The sequence below is a fragment of the Oncorhynchus clarkii genome, chromosome 16, assembly GCF_045791955.1.
Source record: "Oncorhynchus clarkii lewisi isolate Uvic-CL-2024 chromosome 16, UVic_Ocla_1.0, whole genome shotgun sequence".
Classification (NCBI taxonomy): Eukaryota; Metazoa; Chordata; class Actinopteri; order Salmoniformes; family Salmonidae; genus Oncorhynchus; species Oncorhynchus clarkii.
This window is the reverse complement of record NC_092162.1, coordinates 15,942,223-15,961,548: the sequence shown is the minus strand read 5'-3', so window position 1 is coordinate 15,961,548 and position 19,326 is coordinate 15,942,223. Positions and strand designations below refer to the sequence as shown.

Here is a 19,326-nt window from a genome sequence, read left to right as displayed (position 1 = left end):
GCAGTAGAATCATGGTCCCTACCTGCCTCTTACCTTCTCAGCATGCCGGTTAGGATGCGGGAGCTCTTGCCCAGGTTGGCGTCTGTCTCTCTCAGCTAGAAGCAAGGGGAGGAGAAAGGACAGGTGTAACACATATAGACATATACAGTCCATATACACTCACATCTAGTACTGGGTCGGGCTCCCCTTTTCCTCCAGAACAGCCTGAATTCTTCAGGGCATGGATTCTAAAAGGGATGTTGGTCCATGCAAACATCAAGCAGTTTCTTGGACACCGGTACACCACCAGTCTGTACTGTTCACACCAGGCAGGATGGGTCCGTGGACTAATGCAGCTTACACCAAATCCTGACCCTGCCATCAGCACGATGCAACAGGAACCGGGATTCATCAGACCAGGCAATGTTTTTCCACTCCTCAATTGCCCAGTGTTGATCGCGTGCCCACTGGAGTCACTTCTTCTTGTTTCTAGCTGATAAGAGTGGAACCCGGTGTGGTCGTCTGCTGCAATAGCCCAGCCATTACAAGGATCAAGGATTTATGCCTGCCGAGATGCCGTTCTGCACGCCACTGTTGTCCTGCGCCGCCATTTGTCTTTTTGTGGCCCACCTGTTAACTTGCACGATCCTTGCCGTTCTCCTTCAACCTTTCTTATCAACGAGCGGTTTTCACCCACAGGACTGCCGCTGACTGGATGTTTTTTTTGTTTGTCGCGCCATTCTCTGGAAACCCTGTCGTGGGTGAAAAGCTCAGGAGGACGCCTGTTTCTAAGATACTGGATCCAGCATGCCTGGCATCAACGATCATACCACACTCAATCTAATAGGCCACCTGTTTTACCCATTCAAATGTTCTATCAAACAGTAACTGGGTGCCGGTCTGCCTGCGTTATATAGCAAGCTAAGGCCACGTGACTCACTTTCTGTAGGAGCGATGCATTTTCGTGAACGGGGTGGTGTTCCTAGTATAACACAGCTCAGTTGTAACTGAGAAGGGAGTGAGACGGAGAGAAACTATCTCTCTAACACGCTGGTTTATAGAAGCAGGTACCCACGTGCCATCTTCTTATTGGTTAAACCAACGTGGGTGACTGAAAGACGAATGAGGTCGGTGGCGGTACACGGAACCCAAACCGGCTGCGAGCGTGTGCCATCGTGCATAAATGTATTTTGTCACACCACACGCGATCACGACACGCAGGTCAAAATATCAAAACAAACTCTGAACCAATTACATTAATTTGGGGACAGGTCGAAAAGCATTAAACTTTTATGGCAATTTAGCTAGCTAGCTTGCACTTGCTAGCTAATTTGTCCTATTTAGCTAGCTTGCTGTTGCTTTGATATTTTAACCTGCGTGTCGTGATCGCGTTTGGTGTGGTGAGACAAAATACATTTATGCACGATGGCGCACGCTCGCAGCCGGTTTGGGTTCCGTGTACCGCAACCGACCTCATTCGTCTTTCAGTCACCCACGTTGGTATAACCAATAAGATGGCACGTGGGTACCTGCTTCTATAAACCAATGAGCAGATGAGAGAGGCAGGACTTGCAGCGCGATCTGCTTCACAAATAGAACTGACTTCTATTTTAGCCTTTGGCAACGCTGGCGCGCCCGAGCAGTGTGGGTGCAATAATTGAATAATATAGATTTCTACATTTATTTTGCAACGCTCGCGCACGCGACATGAGAGGTGTAGTCAGGGTATAAGAAAGAACATAAGAGATTAAAGGAATGATCCACACCAAATATATATATATATTTTTTTCCTCATTCGTCCACTGTTGATACAGTCCCAAAATGATTTGCTTGGCAGCAGTCAAGTTCAGGATAGAAGACTTCAAAAAGCTCATTGTAACTTGCCACATCATGATGATACAAAATGTGGCTAGTTGCTTTCTGAAAGTCCTATATCTTGAAAACTTGACTGCTGACGTGCAGACAGAGAAAAATATTCTGGAAAGAGACGAACACAGCAAATGAGAGAAGGCCTGTAGAATGAAAGAGACAAGTGGTCTGCAGAAAACTTTGTGCTGCGACTACACCTGTGTGTGGAGTAAAATGCTGACACCGTGACGAATGAGAAGCCACAAAATTCTAGCTGTAGTCACATTTGTGATGGGGGGGGGCCTTCGCTGTGTAAGAGACTATTCAGAGACAGAGGGGGGGGGGGGGCTTTCTCTGACCTTCCCTCTCTCCATTCCTCTTCCCCTGCACCTTTGGCTTTGCCTTTCCTACAAACTCCAAATATCACCAGCTCTTTATCTATTTAACTCTTACTATGTTCCACACTCTGACCCTTCACCCTGACATTTATTTACCCTTTTGCCTCTGTTGTCTTCATATTTTCTTTTCACACTTTCTCACTCCTTCCTTCCCTCTCGCTCATCTCAATCTCCTTATCTCTTTCCCTCTCTCCATGTGAGGGTTGTTCTGGCAGGCTGTGTTGATGAACGTGGATGGATGGCAAGCTGAGCTGGCTCAGATGTGGTTTTGGCAGCTGGCACTAACACCAGCCATACAGCCGCCTGAGGTCTCTCTCAAACCCCATGGATGGATCGCTGCCCAGAGACTTCCAACTTTCGCCCAAAATACACATACATTCATTCATATTCTCTCTCTCTCGCTCTCATATATCAAAAGGGCCCATTTATAAGATATAGCCTGAGATTGATGAGGCAATAAGGCAAACAATCTATTCTAATTAAGTATTTAAGGAATTAATTTACTGTGAGGATTGGTGACAGTGCTCAGTGATTGAAGTTAAAAAAAACAAGTTCAAGTGTCTGCTGTCGACTTCCACTTATACCAGAAACGAAAAAAACACAACAAAACCTTTAACACCTGATTTGACTAAGGGAAAGCCATGCTGAGTGCATGCGTGTGATTAGTGAGTGAGTGAAACTATTGTGTGTGTGCCACTCACTGTGAACGCAAGTGTGTCTGGGTATTTATGCTTAAACAATGCCCCCCCCCAAACCCATTAATCCTTTGTCTCTTCCATGCAAGGACGACGTTTACCGACGCTTCCATCCTGTGTCTTCACATCTTGTCTTTCTTCTCTTTCCCCCGCTCCCCATACTGCTTTTTGACCCACAAAATGTCTTTAAAAGGAAGAGGAGGGCCTGTGAGGGTTCATGGGGGAAAAAAACGAGAGAGCGAGAGAGAGAAAAAGAGACTATTCTCCTTAGACGGCAGGCAGACCTTTTGAAAGGAAATGTTGGATTTCCTTTGAAATCGCCTGCGAGGCCCACTGCCATTTTGTGATCTTTTAGCATTCTCCGTGGATGGGCCGTCAGAGCGGGGCCCCTCACCGTGCTGGAGCTCTGTCTACTCTACCTGTCTGTCTAAGGGAGGAAGGGTGGAGGTGAGGAAGATTACATAGGGAGGGACAGACAGAGAAGGAGGGTGAGAGTGAGAGGGGGAGATGGTGGGGGAGACAGAGGGCCACAGTCTAATGCTCTAAAATTGAGAGTGATAGGAAGAGAAGTGATAGAGAGCAATATACTGAACAAAAACATAAACGTAAAGTGTTGGTCCCATGTTTCAACAGCTGAAATAAAAGATCCCAGAAATGGTCCACGCGCACACGTTTGTTTGTTCACCTGCAGGACCAGCCACCCGGACAGCTGATGAAACTCTGGGTTTGCACAAATGATTAATTTCTGCACAAACTGTCAGAAACCATCTCAGGGATGCTCATCTGCGTGCTCGTCGTCCTCACCAGGGTCTTGACCTGACTGCAGTTCGGCATCATAACCAACTTCAGTGGGCAAATGCTCATCTTCGACGGCCACTGGGATGCTGGAGAAGTGTCCTCTTTACGGATGAATCCCTTTATCAACTGTACCGGGCAGATACCTTGACGAGATCCTGAGGCCCATTCCCGAGCCATTCATCTGCCACCATCACCTCATGTTTCAGCATGGTAATGCAGGGCCCCATGTCTCAAGGATCTGTACACAATTCCTGGAAGCTGAGATTTTCCCTGCTCTTCCATGGCCTGCATACCAGACCTGTCACCCATTGAGCATGTGTGGGATGCTCTGGATTTACTTGTACGACAGCGTGTTCCAGTTCCCGCCAATATCCAGCAACTTCACACAGCCATTAAAGAGGAGTGGGACAACATCCCACAGGCCATGATCAACTCTACGCAAAGGAGATGTGTCATGCTGAACGAGGCAAATGCTGGTCCCACTAGATACTGACTGGTTTTCTGACGAACGCCCCTACTTAAAAAAAAAAAGGTATCTATATTCCCAGTCATGGGAGGTCCCAATTTATTTATTTAAATTTACTGATTTCCGTATATGAACTGTCACTAAGTAAAATCTTGAAATTGTTTAATGTTGCATATATATTTTTGTTCAGTGTAGAAAGAGAGAGGTAAAGAGAGTCACAAGGCCTAATACTCAGTCAGTGTGTGTGTGTCCGTTCGTGCATGTGTGTGCACCCGTGTGTGTTTGCTTAAACAGTCTTACATCACACATGACGACATTGCATGGGACTCACAATGCTTTCATGAGTACAGCACTGGATGTTGACCATGTCCCTAACCAACTACAATGCCTTGTTGTCCTCAGCTCTTTGTTCTGGCCTTCATTCTCACTGTCCTTCAAGCACGGGCCTTTACACGCTAATTAGAGGTTCATGTCCAGTGCCTGTGCACTGCATGTGTGTGCGTGCACTGCATGTGTGTGCGCGCGTGCACGTGTACTCACCCGATCTCTGGATCTCTGGATCTTCTCGCGGTCGGTGTGTAGGTTAGCCAGGATCTCTTGGCCAACTTGTTCTGAAGAACAAGGAGAGGAGAAACACAGTTATGTTTGCATGAATACGCTGTGCATGGGTTGCACCGGTCTTCCCTTTCATTCCTCACTGAACATTCACTGACAGAAGTTCAAGGTAAGTGTGTCACTTAAGGACATGACAGCACTAAATCCCGAAATTGAACCAGTGACTTAAGTCCATGCTCTGCTACTGTTGCCAAATAGTCTAGCCCGCAGCTATATAGAATAGACATTGAGGTGTGTGTGTGTGTGTGTGTGTGTGTGTGTGTGTGTGTGTGTGTGTGTGTGTTCGCCAGCAGACGGCTAGCTATGCTGCTTTGCGCATGGTACTCCTCCTTGAGCTACAGCACGAAATGCTAGACGGACACACTACCCTGCTGATCACCAGCTTGAGAAGCTAAAACCTGACCGTCAACGGCCTCCTTCAGCCAAGCTCTGTCGAGTTCAGATCAACCAGTCCACTAACTTCCCAACATTAGGGAACATTGTACCAAACCCATGCCGGGCTTAGTTAAGCCTTACTGAGCCTAGCTCAGAGCCTGGATCAGCTGTGCCGACAGCACCATTAACTTGAACACCACTAGCAACTGATCCTCATTTCGAGGCACAATCTTATAATAGATACACTCAGAATAAAACAGAACTATATGAAATTCTATTCTATTTGAAATAGTTAACATAGGTAAAGATCTTCATATTAAAATGCTAACAACTGCTTTCATGATGGCTTAATTGAATCTTCAACTTCTAAAGGTCTCAGTCAGGATATGCTCAGATGAACGGACAAGATGTTCAAGGTCTCACCACTTTTCTATCACTTACAGTATATCACAACTCGAGTATCTCACAACAATATCCCAGGCTGCACGCAACATCCTGCTACTGGAATCCAATCAGCTGATGCAATATCCATAAAACCACTCTTAATAAATGCTGCTCGTCCGTTGTGGATGTAAGCACTTTAAACGCACACTTCTAAAACGTCGCCAACAAGGCGTCTGACAAGCTCGTCAGTGGTCACTGTCATTTCCTGGTCCCTTGGGTTAGACGGAGAGAACCCCCCCCCCCCCCCCCCTCCTAAGATCCCACCACTGTCATCAACAGTAAGCAGATACTGCATTAGGGTTAGAAATGAGGGAGGGAGATTTTTTTTGTTGTAGCCCGGATCAAAGACGGCTTTCAAACGCACCAAACAATCCGGCGTAAACAACGCACTCCTGACTAGATTACACTACACAGGTGCGGCACTCCAAAGAGCCCACGTGCCGCTCTGCTTGTTTTGGGGGAACGCCGCAGAAAAATGGGCTACATCTGGCAGCTAGACAAGAGAGGAAAAAGAGATCGCAGAGAGGAGGAAGAGAGAAGGGGACGGGGGGCTGTCGACGCTTGTACTCCCTTTCCTCTCCCTTCCATTCCCCTCAACGGGCGCACAACGCACCTCTTTCTGCCTTCATTCATTTCTAGATCAGGGACGAGACAGGTTGAAGGATACACAGATTAAACAAACAGTCACATGTGACAAATAGGGTCGATTAAAAGGCTGAATGCAGGTATTAGTAACCATAGTAATACACGCCTCCCAGTCCCCTCCAAAAGAACAAGGGAACGGGGAACGGAGCTGTGGCAGGAAGTCTTCTGTAAAGACAACTAGGCGCCGCCATCCGTCTCTGTCCGGGATGGGGCTTAAGACAGATGAGGGTGACAAGTGCTACACAAGTCAAGCCACATCGTCGTTGGCGTGGATGAAGACAGAGAGCGCGTTATTGGAAAAGCACACACTCAGACTGAGAAGATGGATGAGAGCGTTGCGGAAGAATAGGGCACAATGATATCCTACTGTATTGACAGGGGCAGAGGTGCGAATGTAGTGTACAGGACCTCGGTCTGGAGAATATAGGCCTACGTTCAAGGCCATTCACAATTTAAAATGGTTAACAGATGCACTTCACTTTTCAAAAAGTGAAAGTTGTACTGAAAAATGTCCGCTCGAATTATGGCTGCGCGATGCCTCTTTAATCCTACACAAGAGGAGCATCTCTTGATTTGGTCGCTAGGTGTTGAACTAAGGCTGCTATGGTATTCTACATGTTTTCAAATATCTTACAAGGTAAGCTTCAATTTGGTCTGTGTTTGAGCTACATGGGGGGGAGGGGGGTGAAATTAATACTTAGGTTGGTAGGAACAAATCTAGGCTGTTAACATTGAATGTCCACCAAGTGACTATATATTTGCGCATGAAAAATATGATAAATACTTGGATATCCCCTGTCCCCTGACACCACCACAATGTTTCAGAGAGGTTGGTGTTGTAGAAATGTAGTTTTTATAGTGAACAGTCACTTTTAGGTACATCCAGTGTGCAAAAACAGTACAATTACCACATTTGGACACTTTGGAGAGGTTGAAATGACACTTGTAGATGTCCCATGACCACACTTACTAAAACAACTGGCCATTTCTAGTTGTTAGGTCTATCAATCCCATTTTTTGTTGTTGATATTGTTCACATGTTGTGAAAGCCATCTGACGTGTTGTCAGCTCTGGGAACCAATAATTCACTTAGCAGGTCAAAGATTACTTAAAAAAAGAAAAAGGTTATTTGTGTGTGCTTGAGGAGCTTGTGTATTCTGAACTGTCACTCCTATCTGTCTTCTGATCATTTCCTCATCATCTCCCAGATGTCTTCCTTCCAAATATACCAAGTTTAGGCATGTCAGAGTCATGTAATTACACATGAATAGCAGTTACTTTGGGTATGTCTATTTAGGCGGACAAAGGCAGCCAATGAGAAAATGAGGATGAAGGCTACATTATATACATTTCCATGAATGTTAAACATGACCCGGTTCCACTTTTAACAACATTCTCATCAGCTAGCTAGGCTACATGTACCACAGCCACCACAACTGATTTAGGTGCCATTTCTATGGCTGCTAAACACAGCTACTAATCCTTCAACTTACTACCGCTACTGATGAAGTGCATAACCACTACGCCAACAACGGTGCAGACAGCGTCTCCCCTACATAGGTAAGTTGTAATTGAATGTCATAGCTGTAAACGCAATCCCGTTATGAAGAGCCGACAGTCTGTAGAACACATTAAAGACTCTGGTTTCGGCAGCCAGGGCCAAGACCACAAGTTCAAATAGAAGCACGTCCCTTAGCTGTGTAACCACAAATGGATGTTGCCATTAAGAATTCCCTCACCTCACCACACACAGTCCTGTCCCTTCCCCACTGGACCATTAGCTGTGTACACACACAGCGCCACCCCACAAGGGGGAGGGGGGGCTCACCCTCTACCCAGCTCCTCCATCTTCCTCTCCCTCTGTATCTTTCCATCTTTACTTCTCGATCACTCAAACACAGCCACTTGGAGCTCTTTACGGTACATTTGGATTTCCATCGACAGCGTCGGCCTCTCTCCCTTTACCACAGTCACTTTCAAAGCAACAAGCGCTCAGTCTCGCCTCAGAATTAGGCGTTCATTCATGTTTCTCAAACTTCAAATTTCAAAGTGTTTATTAAGGTTAGGCATTAACTCTGAATGGATAAGGTAAGGGCTAAGGTTTGGGATAGGCTCAAAACTCAAATCTCAAAAACATCTTGTATTGCTGGATTTGAACTTGCAACCTTTGGAATCAGAGGCAGATGCTTACAAAACAGAAACCTCTTGAAGGGAACAGCGCTCACTGTTACCCCTAATGGCCAGTATCCACGTCATCTCCCGATGTCCTCGTAGATGGAAGGACGTAGAATCCTGACTTGTATATCACGGTGATCTGGCTGTTCAGAGAGTAAGGGAAATGTTGAGGAATTGCCAAATCTGTTACCTGGAAAGGGGAGCTATCGTTGAGAACTGTCGGCTACATTTTAACTATCGGCTACTGTGGAGGAGGATGAAAGAATGCTTTTCTAATAACGTCTCCTCCCCTGATGATATTCCTTCCTGAACACAGGAAGAAAGGAAAGATTCCCCCCAAATCCATCTCAACGTAGGCTGTATTTAAGCTACAATCAACACGCAAATACACTTCAAGTATGTCTGATCACACAGTTCATCATCATGGACAGAATCTCACATTGAAATAGATACTTTTACCTGTAACAGTTTGTGATGTTTTGACAGCTCATCGCCAGGCTTTATGTTCCGGAACGGTCCGTTACACTACAGACGGCACTGTGTCAACACGTCATAGTTTCTGACAACGAGTGAGAATTGTAAAATGTAGAGGGATTGGATCAGAGAGAATTAACAAACAATGAGAAATCAAGCTACTCTAACTTACTACGCAGAGTTATTATCATCCGCCACTATTTATGAAAAGTCATGACCTTTTCCCACAATAATGGAAAATGGTTTACTGGGGGAATTGAACGCTGAGCTAAATGAAATTCACTTCAAATTCAGAATCACTGAAACTTGCCTCTACGCTCAATGCTCCATTGTTCCATCGAGCAAGGCATTTAACCCCAATTTGCTCCAGGGGTGCTGTACTACTATGACTGACCCTGTAAAACACATTTCACTGCACCTATCCGGTATGTGACAAAAAATAAAATCACACCCCCACTGGAGAGCAGGAATTTATATATATTAACTCATGCTCTTTAGGGAGATTAGCAGAACTGACTGATAAGAACAAATGGTGCATTGACTCAGTTTAGCTCAAGCAGATAGTGATTAAATTCAATTGAACAGTATCCAAATCCATCCATCCCTCCTCCTTCTTTTTGGTTCTTTGACATAGTGTTGGAAGAGATGCATTGGATCTCACCAATAGAGACAGAGGACTAGCGCCAAAAGCTTGTTTTAGCATGGGCAGTGCCATTGAGAACCATTTTGAAGTAGTCAACTGGGTGGGACTTCCTATGGGTTAAGGAAGGATAATCCCTGGGGAAAAGTTCTTATTTTGCACACTCCCCTGGATCATTTTATTTACACTCAAAGTTGTACACGCTGAGGGACGTTGTACACGCTGAGGGACGTTGTACACGCTGAGGGACGTTGTACACGCTGAGGGATGTTTGTTATGCTGAGCCCACAGGCCATGTGTCTAGTCTTGGTCACACTGACTGACCTGGCTCACAAAGTCAAGAGGGCCAGAACCAGGTCATTGAGGGTCATGCAGCATCTGGTGAATCTACAGTGTGATGCTCTTACATGTGAATGTGTGGTGGGTACAATGGGGAGTCCAGCTCACTCGAGTGGGTGCTTATATTTAAGTCACTTGCACAAGGGCACAGACAGATTTTTCACCTTGTCGGCTCGAGGACTCGAACAAGCGACATTTCGGTTACTGGCCCAACACTATTACCAATAGTGTTTAGTCAGCATTTTATTTGAACAGCAGTGGCGGGATAAGCTGAGCTGGAAGAGCTTTTCTTTTCTTGCATGAGTTTGCATAGATGTGAGCAGATAGGGGTGAATACCAAGCAGGCAGTGCACTGACCAGCCCTGCTGTGGGCCTTTGTCTGCATGTGTATGATGCTATGAGCAGCGGCGTGGTGGGCAGTCAGTCCGGGTGTATTTCTGAGGCCTTTCTTCACTCTGCTGGGCCGTGTTTTATTCATGGCCTGCGCCCTGACCCCGCAGAGCTCCTGTTCTGACAAATCACTTCTGATTAAGACAGATCTCTATTAGCCACTCAACTTAGCCTATTCATCATCCCCCCCTTCCCCCTTCTCCTCCTCCCTCGCCTGTCCGTTAGACCGGACCAAGACGCAAAGGAAATGTTCCGCCGTGGTTTTAAATGGCTGATTACGGACAATTGGCGGATGGAGAGATGTAAGGGAGTCTTATGGGTGATAAGACGCAGGTTTAATGGGTATAAATGACCAGGCCGACTAGGAGGACCAGCTGGTAATAGAACCATTTGTTTCAGGCAGAACAGGAGTGGGAGAAAAAAATGAAGACTGTTTTTCTCCAATTGAACTCCCCTGCCTGCCTGCCTGCCTCCCTCCCTCCCTCCCTCCCTCCCTCCCTCGCCGCCTCAAGTTCAAACACTTCCGTTCTCATATTGACTTTTGACAGTAAGGTCCCTCTCACTCGTCCTGAATGAGAATAGATGAGGCTCGGAAGCGAGGCCGGTTGTTTTAGATTTATGAAACGACTCAGACAAGCACACATACAGACGCGGCTGTAGACATGGCCTCAGACCAGACATACACACTCAGATACCCAGGCACAAAACAATGCACCAGTTTACAAATAAAAAGGGAACTTTAACGTTCAGCATCCCATAACCTACTTGTAGTGTAAAAAACGTCATTATAAACTGGGTGGTTTGAGTCATGAATGAGGATTGGCTGAAAGCCGTGGTATATCAGTATACACGGGTACGACAAAGCATTTATTTTGTACTGCTCTAATTACATTGGTAACCAGTTTATAATGGCAATAAGGCACCTCAGGGGTTTGTGGTGTATTGCCAATATACCAAGGCTAAGGGTTGTATCCAGGCACTCCGCATTGCGTCATGCTTAAGAACAGCCCTTATTGGCCATATACCACACCCCCCTCGGGCCTTATTGCTTAAATACATGACTGCACTGATGACACTCTGCCTACTTGAGGCAAAACTTCTAAAATCATCAAGTTAAAACAGAACCAATATATAAAAACTGTTCACCAGCTGTAAAGTCTTATTGTTTAAATCCCCAAAACAATACTAAATTAACCTGAACCACAATAGTGGAGGGCAAAGGGAGTAGAAGGAGGAGGGGGGGGGGGGGGAAGGTTTCCGTCAGCAAATTGCCTGGAATTACTGAACCATCCAAATGAAAACTAATGGACTTTGGGCCACACTGTGATTGCCTCAACACACAGACGTAACACGGGAATGACACCATACAGGGCCTTCAATTAAAAACAGGGAATTTCCACGGACGGCTGGTCAGCCCCATACATCTACAGTGTCCCCACAGCAACGCTGGTCAATTCTATGGATCAAATGGACTCGACTGATTCTTTCCATTTCCACTGCTCCCGGAAATATCTGTACGTGTTGATTCAGCTTGTGGTCAGAATGCGCAGAACATTTATGAAGTAGTGGAATAAAAACAACCATGGTTCATACAGTATAAACACATCAGACTCCTTTCAGCCCTCGGTAGCGTGGATACAACGAAGCCATAGACTATGAAAGAAAAGCTGCCTTTATAATAAAGCTTTACAACAAGGTGAGAAATCTGCCGATGTGCCCTTGAGCAAAGCACTTGACCCCAATTGTCTGCCGTTATCTGTTGATAACCCTGGCCGTGATCTCACTCTCCGAGGGTGTCTCAGGGCGAGCTGGGATATGCAAAAAAAAAAAAAAAATCCTAATCACACACATGTATAATACACACTCGTACATATTTGAAATAGGACAAATAAGGACACAACAAATTATTATTATTAGCGTATTACTTACAATACGTAGTGGGGAATACATTAAAGCTTATCGTTTGTGCAATGGAGAATAGAGATGACTATCACAGTACAGACAACTGACATTCTCACCGCTGACAAACGGTCTCCATGTAGAAAGGAGAGATACTGAAACTGGATAGAAAGATGAAGAGATCACAGGGAAAAGATGGAAGATGAAAACGTATGAAACAAGGATGAACCACCCCTAAACCTGGCAGCCACAACGGGAGGTATATACCTGAAAAACCCAAAATATCCCATTTACCCCAAAGAAGTTTGTCAGTTTAAGGAAACGGACTCAAGGAAAAAACGTGAGGGGGAAGAAGAAACTTGACATTCCCCCGTTTCTTTTTCAACAGTTTAGGAACGATAATAATCGCAATACTCCTGATTAAAGGCTTTCACGTCTCTAATCAGAAAGTTGACAGGCAGATCAAAGCGCGCAACATGATTTTTTTGCCTTTTAATTATCTGTACAACACCATACCTCAGGCTGCTCTTCCTCAAACTCTCACAAAAGATGGCAAAGGAAGATCTAACACTTCTTAACAGTTCATTATCCAATAAGAAGGAGACGAGAAAAAAAACACTCCACACACAACTATTTTGAAGGGCTTTAAAGCAATCTACACAATTAGCAAAGACCTGGGGGAGGCCTGTGGTCCTCTATTAGCACATCCCAAATTGAAACACCTTAATTATGTTTGTCAAAACGGACACCGCGTCACCCTCATTTGCATGTTTTGACAGGGCCCGTTGTGATTCAAGACCCCCCCATCGGAACACAGGGAGTATTTAGCAGATTTCAACACCTACTGATTATACAGTTTTTCCCTCTGAATAAATGAAATTACTCATTAATTTGTGCTTTGTTTCAGATCCTTTCCCCCTCCCCAATTATCGGAGAGAGTTAAGAGTATAATGGAGGCAAACAATAAGTAACGTGTGCATAGGGAGAGTGCTCACTAGGGCTGTGGCTGTGACGAAATTTCCTCAGCTGGTAATTGTCAAGCAAATAACTGTCGGTCCTCACAGTAATAACTGTTAATTAACATAAACACATTTAGCATCTCCTGGCTTACAAAAAGCCTAATAAATCAGTGTAATATAGCCTACTCCTTCACAATAAATACATGATTTATTTTAGACAGGTCTAAAGAAACATGATATGAAGACAATGTTGTCTATTTCAGAATAGCATACTCTGAGTTGTCCTTATGTTAGGTCCTGATCTGTGCCAAATGGCTGTGGGCTACACTAGTTCATTTAGCAGACAAGATTTGCTTATAATTAATTATGAAGAATGCAATGAACAAAGTTATAAATATTTTCTTCAAATGATTTGAGGGAGTGTGCACATTCGGCTATTCTGTGTTGAGCGGTTAACAAAGAAATATGTACTCCTACATGCTTATTTTAGAGTTATTAATGTAACTTTAGATGTTCTACAAATGTTGGGCTATATGTTTTGATTTTTCATACACTAAGGCTGCATGATGAGACTAATGATGTTTTGAAAAAAGTTGCTTGAAAGGCATGAGCTCGGATTTGTTTGTTTTTTGCACAGGCTGTACACACTCCAAAAGTCTCTCATTCACAATTTGACAAGCACTTGATAATGCCTTGAATTTCACGGCGGCATCCCCTTTGTGGCCGTAATGCACCCTAAAAAAAATGAATGCCTTTTGCGGCCCGGAGTGCCCTTCTCCCTGAGTGTGCTGTACAATCCGAAACTCACATGGCTCCCAGTCACATGATTAGGTCTTTCTCACAGGCTACAAGTGAAGACAGACACATCGGGGTTGCAACTGTGCGCGTCCTTATCCAATTCCGAGGTGCATATTGAAGATATTGGAAGAACAACATGAGTAGGCCTCACGAACAGCAAAAGTGCATTTTTATGGTGAAAATGATCTCCCCCAAACTTGAAACTCACGCGCTGCTTATGTATGCCAGTTAGGCTGTACACCCATTGTAAAGCAGATTAATGTGCTTCATTTTAAGAAGTTATTTTGCCACTTTAGTTGTGATACAAAACTTTTTAGAACATATCGGCCTAGGGCTAGGCTACATGAGGTGTGCGACTATGATTTGAAAAACTTGCGCAAAAAAAAGGCATGTTTCTAATGCTGGGCATCATTCACAAGTGACAATATAATATTCACAAGTGATAGGCTTGATTTATTCTTGTGCTTACATATACTAAATCATTTTTGTGTGAAATTTGTTTTGATTTAGAATGTACCATTATCATACACCTGTATCGAAACAGGGGCAGCAGGAAAAAAATACATGTCATCTAAGCACTTAAATAACGAATGGAGGATGCTTTTCCCCGTGGTTTATTTTCATGCCAGCCAAAAAATCTAATCAAATCCAATTGTATTGGTCACATACACATTTACCAGATGTTATTGCGGGTGTAGCGAAATGCTTGTGTTCCTATCTCCAACAGTGCAGTAATATCTAACAATTCACAACAATACACACAAATCTAAAAGTAAAATAACGGAATTAAGAAATATATAAATATTAGGACGAGCAATGTCGGAGTGGCATTGACTAAAATACAGTAGAATAGAATACAGTAGATACACATATGAAATGAGTAAAGCAGTATGTAAACATTATTAAAGTGACAAGTGTCCCTGGTAGGCTATACTCCTGTACTAAATATAAGCAAGGTGCTAAATATTAGAAAAGTTGAGAAATAAATATAGTAGGCCTAGCCTATAGAAAGCTGATGGGATCCTCCTATTTTTAGTAGAGGCCATCAACACTGTTTTCTCACAAAATTGCATAGCCTATAAAAATGTTGCGCAACATGAGCTCATGGGCTCTCATTAAGTGTTTTTTCAATGACATTTGCATTGATGTCAGAGTGATTAGAGGGACAATAGAGTGCTGAGTAGCAGGCAGTTAGCAAGTTTGGTAGGCTACTAATGACCAGCAGCACCATCAGAGTTTGGAGAAGCCTAATTACCGTGCCCAAAACGGTCATGTGAAATTTGACTGCTATCAGGCAATACGGTCACCACAACAGCCCTATGTGTGCAACAACTAGCCACTCTATATGGCTATCCTGATGATGGCAGTTAACCGTTTCTGTTCTGACCAACATGATTAGATTCGGCCTGTCTGGTTAGACATAGTTTATAGGAGTCAACTGGAAAATTTCACAGGCCAACGAAGCCTTTGTTCAATGGAAAATAGTTTTGGACACCTATAAATACAAATGAATTATGCTTTTCCAAAAGATGAAAAGGGTGCCAAGAGAGAATGCTGAAGTTGAGAGTAAAACATTGAGTTATGGTGATAGAATGCCAAAAAACAAGACAGAGACAAAATGCATTTCACCCAACAGAGTGATGATGCCTAAATGCTTTTTACATCCACTTAATGGTGACAATTGAATGTTTTATCAATCAATCAACACTAGCTAAATAACACAAAAATGTGAGTACCCATGTCAGTGGCCTTCACAAATTACTTTAGTCTAAGCTGGGTTACCATTGTACCTACACTTATATCTCTCATGAAGTGATCGACGGTGACCTTCTTGTGGCCTTTGTTGCACATGAGATTACATAAGTTTGTTTGCATTCGGCACAACGTTTAAGGTGACCGCAGCCGTTTCTTCTATGGAGCAACAGCAAAGCTCATGACTTTATCAGAACACTACATCTTTGTGGCCGCTCACAACAGCAAGTTTGTCTCTCGCTTTGGGGCTCATACTGACACACAGTAAGACAGCTATTATAAGGGAGGCATAGAGAGGGCACACAAAAAAGAGACGCATCATGTGCCCCATTAACAATGAGCACGGCCACGGAGGTTAAGGACGATTACTGTCAGCAGCCTAGTGTGAAAACACACGTGGCAGTGCCAGCCAGGGCACTGCTAAGGACCCGATGACACTGTGACAGTGCCCGAGTACAGTATATGTGAGTGTCCAGTTCACATTGTTTTGCCCACGCAAGACGATTCAACAACTGAACAACTGTTTCTAAAAGTCTGTTCAACTAAGAATGGGGAAATCATAGCCGGCTTTTTTTCCTTCATAAAATTTCACAAAAGTTGAGGTAAGAGCGCCTTGGCATGGTAAACCAGAGCAAAACAAATGAAAAGTTACAATGTGCTGTACAATATACCCTGCTGTGAATGAAAACTTGATATATTTTATTCAGTGCATTTGTTCTGTAGCTACTTCACTCAGTGGATGGGATCTTGGATTCTCACAGCCTCACAGCTTTTCCTGAAAACGTCAGCTTCAAGGATCCAACAAAACATACTGTGCCTTCAGAAAGTATTCACACCCCTGGACTTATCCCACATTTTGTTATGTTACAGCTTGAATTTAGAATGGATTAAAATTATATATTTTTTTCATGTCAAAGTGGAATTATGTTTATCGAAATGTTTACGAAAAGCTGAAATGTCTTGAGTAAGTATTCAAGCCCTTTGTCATGGCAAGCCTAAATAAGTTCAGGTGTAAACATTTGCTTAACAAGTCACATAATAAGTTGCATGGACTCACTCTGTGTGCAATAATAATGTTTAACATGATTTCTGAATGACAACCTCATCTCTGTACCCAACACATACAATTATCTTTAAGGTCCCTCAGTCGAAGAGTGAATTTCAAACACCGACCAAAGTTTTTTGGTCCTCCAATAATCGGTATCGGTGTTGAAAAATCATAATCGGTCAAACTCTAATGGATATGTTTATAATTGTTATGGACTGGGGAGTTTTTCAGGATAAAAAAAAATACATGGAATGGAGCTAAGCACAGGCAGAATCCTAGAGGAAAACCTGGTTCAGTCTGCTTACCACCAGACACTGGGAGATGAATTCACCTTTCAGCAGGACAATAACCTAAAACACAAGGCCAAATCTACTCGGGAGTTGCTTACCAAAAAGACCGTGAATTTTCCTGAGGGGCCGAGTTACAGTTTTGACTTAAATCTACTTGAAAATCTATGGCAAGACCTGAACATGGTTGTCTAGCAATGATCAACAACATATTTAACAGAACTTTAAGAATTTTTAAAATAATAATGGGCAAATGTTGCATAATCCAGGTGTGGAAAGCTCATAAAGATTCACTGCTGTAATCGCTGTCAAAGGTGCTTCTGCAAAGTATTGGCTCAGGGGTGTGAATACTTCTGTAAATGATATATTTCTGTATTTCATTTTCAATAAATGTGCTAACATTTCTAAAAATATGTGTGTAGACGGGTGAGAAAAACATATCTTTAATCCATGTTGAATTCAGGCTGTAACAACAAAATGTGGAATAAGTCTAGGGGTATGAACACTTTGATGGCACCTTATCATTCTGAAGTGCTATGCATAATGCCCGAATGAGAAAAAGGATAATATATGTTTGAAATATGTTCAAAATATGACCCATTGTGACAGAACACTCAGACAGGCCTACAACTGACCATCAAAAGGGGGAAGGCAATGCACCCATTCAAAAAAGGAAATTCTCCATACAGTATATCACTAGCAGAGAAAAAAGATATCTCCTGTTCTAGGGAATTAACTAAAAACCTTCCCCGGTATCTTCCCCACTAATGAAGCATATCTAACTTTTTAGGACACGGCAGAAGTAATTTAATCTAACTTCTGAGGGCCTCGACACCATCAAATGAATTATTCATAAAGGACATGATATAACTCAATTGTCAACTCGGTGGCTGTCCCTTTTCTTTTTTTAAATCCCTCGTCTGGCTATCGTCTTTTGTCTTAGGTTCCTTTCTTTTTGGGGGGGAGGGGGCTTTTAATCTACAACTGAGCGGTACACATTGTCATGGTCGCCGTCAAACAAAATAATTTAGATTTTTGTTTTTTGAAGTTGGTCGGTGGCGGGCGGGCGGGGAAGGGGATGTAGCAATTGGCTCGGCTCCCCGTGGGTTTGTGCGGTGCGGTGAGCCGGCGGGGCCAGCTCCACCAAAGGAGAAGAGGCTCAGTGTCAGTAATAACACAACCCCAACTTCTTTCTTTCCCCTTATTAATAAAACATGGCATCTGCCCGAGCCCACCTTGATGGGGCGGGCGCTGCGCGGAGAGGTAGCGGGCGCAGTGAGGTAGCGGGCTCGGGGAGGTAGGATGAGTTCCATTCTCCACACAGCGGCCTGCCGGCCGGCGTGGCACCGCCATTTCTTCTCCTGGCTGGCTGATGGAATGTGACCCCGGGAATGACTGACAGGCGCAGCAGTAGCCGACTGGGCTACGGTGCCCCGACGGCGAAGATCCTGTTCCCATTCCACACACAGGTAACTAACGCAGAGGAGCGCAACATGCAGATTACACAAGTAGTACATAGTCATAATACAATAATAACTTGGGTCTTGGTTTATAGCAGTATGTGGTAGGGTACCACTTGTCAATCTGTCAATAAATCAACAAAGCAATTGGCTCACATCGCTCTGTCAAGCCTACAGATACAAGTAAACTTGACATGACGGAGTATGCTAGTACAAATTACACCTAATGCGTGAGTGCACAAATTAAAGTAATACGTCATGATTACTTAAGTGACACCGCCTAGAAACATGAAATGTACCTTCAACAATGGTCTGAGTTAGAACACACACACACACACACACACACACACACACACACACACACACACACACGGATGAGCGTGAGTGAACAGCTGTGCGGTGAGCGAGGACAGAGGGGCTACTGTGCGGGATGGACTGACAGCCGCCTCACAGAGAGCGCCTCGGTGGAGGGGCCACAGGCTGCCTGCCCACAACACTGCAAGAAGACGCCCGTGTTTGAGGCCAGAGCCACACAGGAGCAAGACGCCCGAGGGCACTATTCAATCAAAATCTCAACCCAAGATTCTGGGTTTCAGCTAAAAATAAGCTCTTGATCATTGGGGTTTTTGAACTCTACTGTCTATGAAGGTAGTCTAATTTCTTAATTGTAAAATTGGTCACAAAGTTCAATCAAAATGTGCATTTATTTAATTGACTCCCAAATGTCAGTTCATCCTAGACACATGAACTCACTGAAATGTGGGTGGTATTGAGAGTTATACAAAGGAAGCAGGAACTGTCCATAGTGTCTAGGGAAGGATTAAAAGAGACGACAGCAGTGT

The 19,326-nt window shown here is 44.0% G+C and overlaps 1 protein-coding gene across 4 annotated transcripts in view; it reads right to left on the bottom strand.

Moving 5' to 3' along the window:
* LOC139367469 (vesicle transport through interaction with t-SNAREs homolog 1A-like) overlaps positions 1–19,326 on the bottom strand; it is a 197,753-nt gene that overhangs the window by 74,442 nt on the left and 103,985 nt on the right. For 2 of the 4 annotated variants that reach the window (XM_071105685.1, XM_071105686.1), the window contains 2 exons: positions 4,725–4,795; positions 23–95 (listed from right to left, as the gene is read on the bottom strand). In XM_071105685.1, the coding sequence (XP_070961786.1) occupies positions 30–95; positions 4,725–4,795 (137 nt within the window). In that variant the 3' untranslated portion in view covers positions 23–29. The remainder of the gene's footprint in view (positions 1–22; positions 96–4,724; positions 4,796–19,326) is intronic. The other 2 variants (XM_071105682.1, XM_071105683.1) reach the window with 1 other exon arrangement.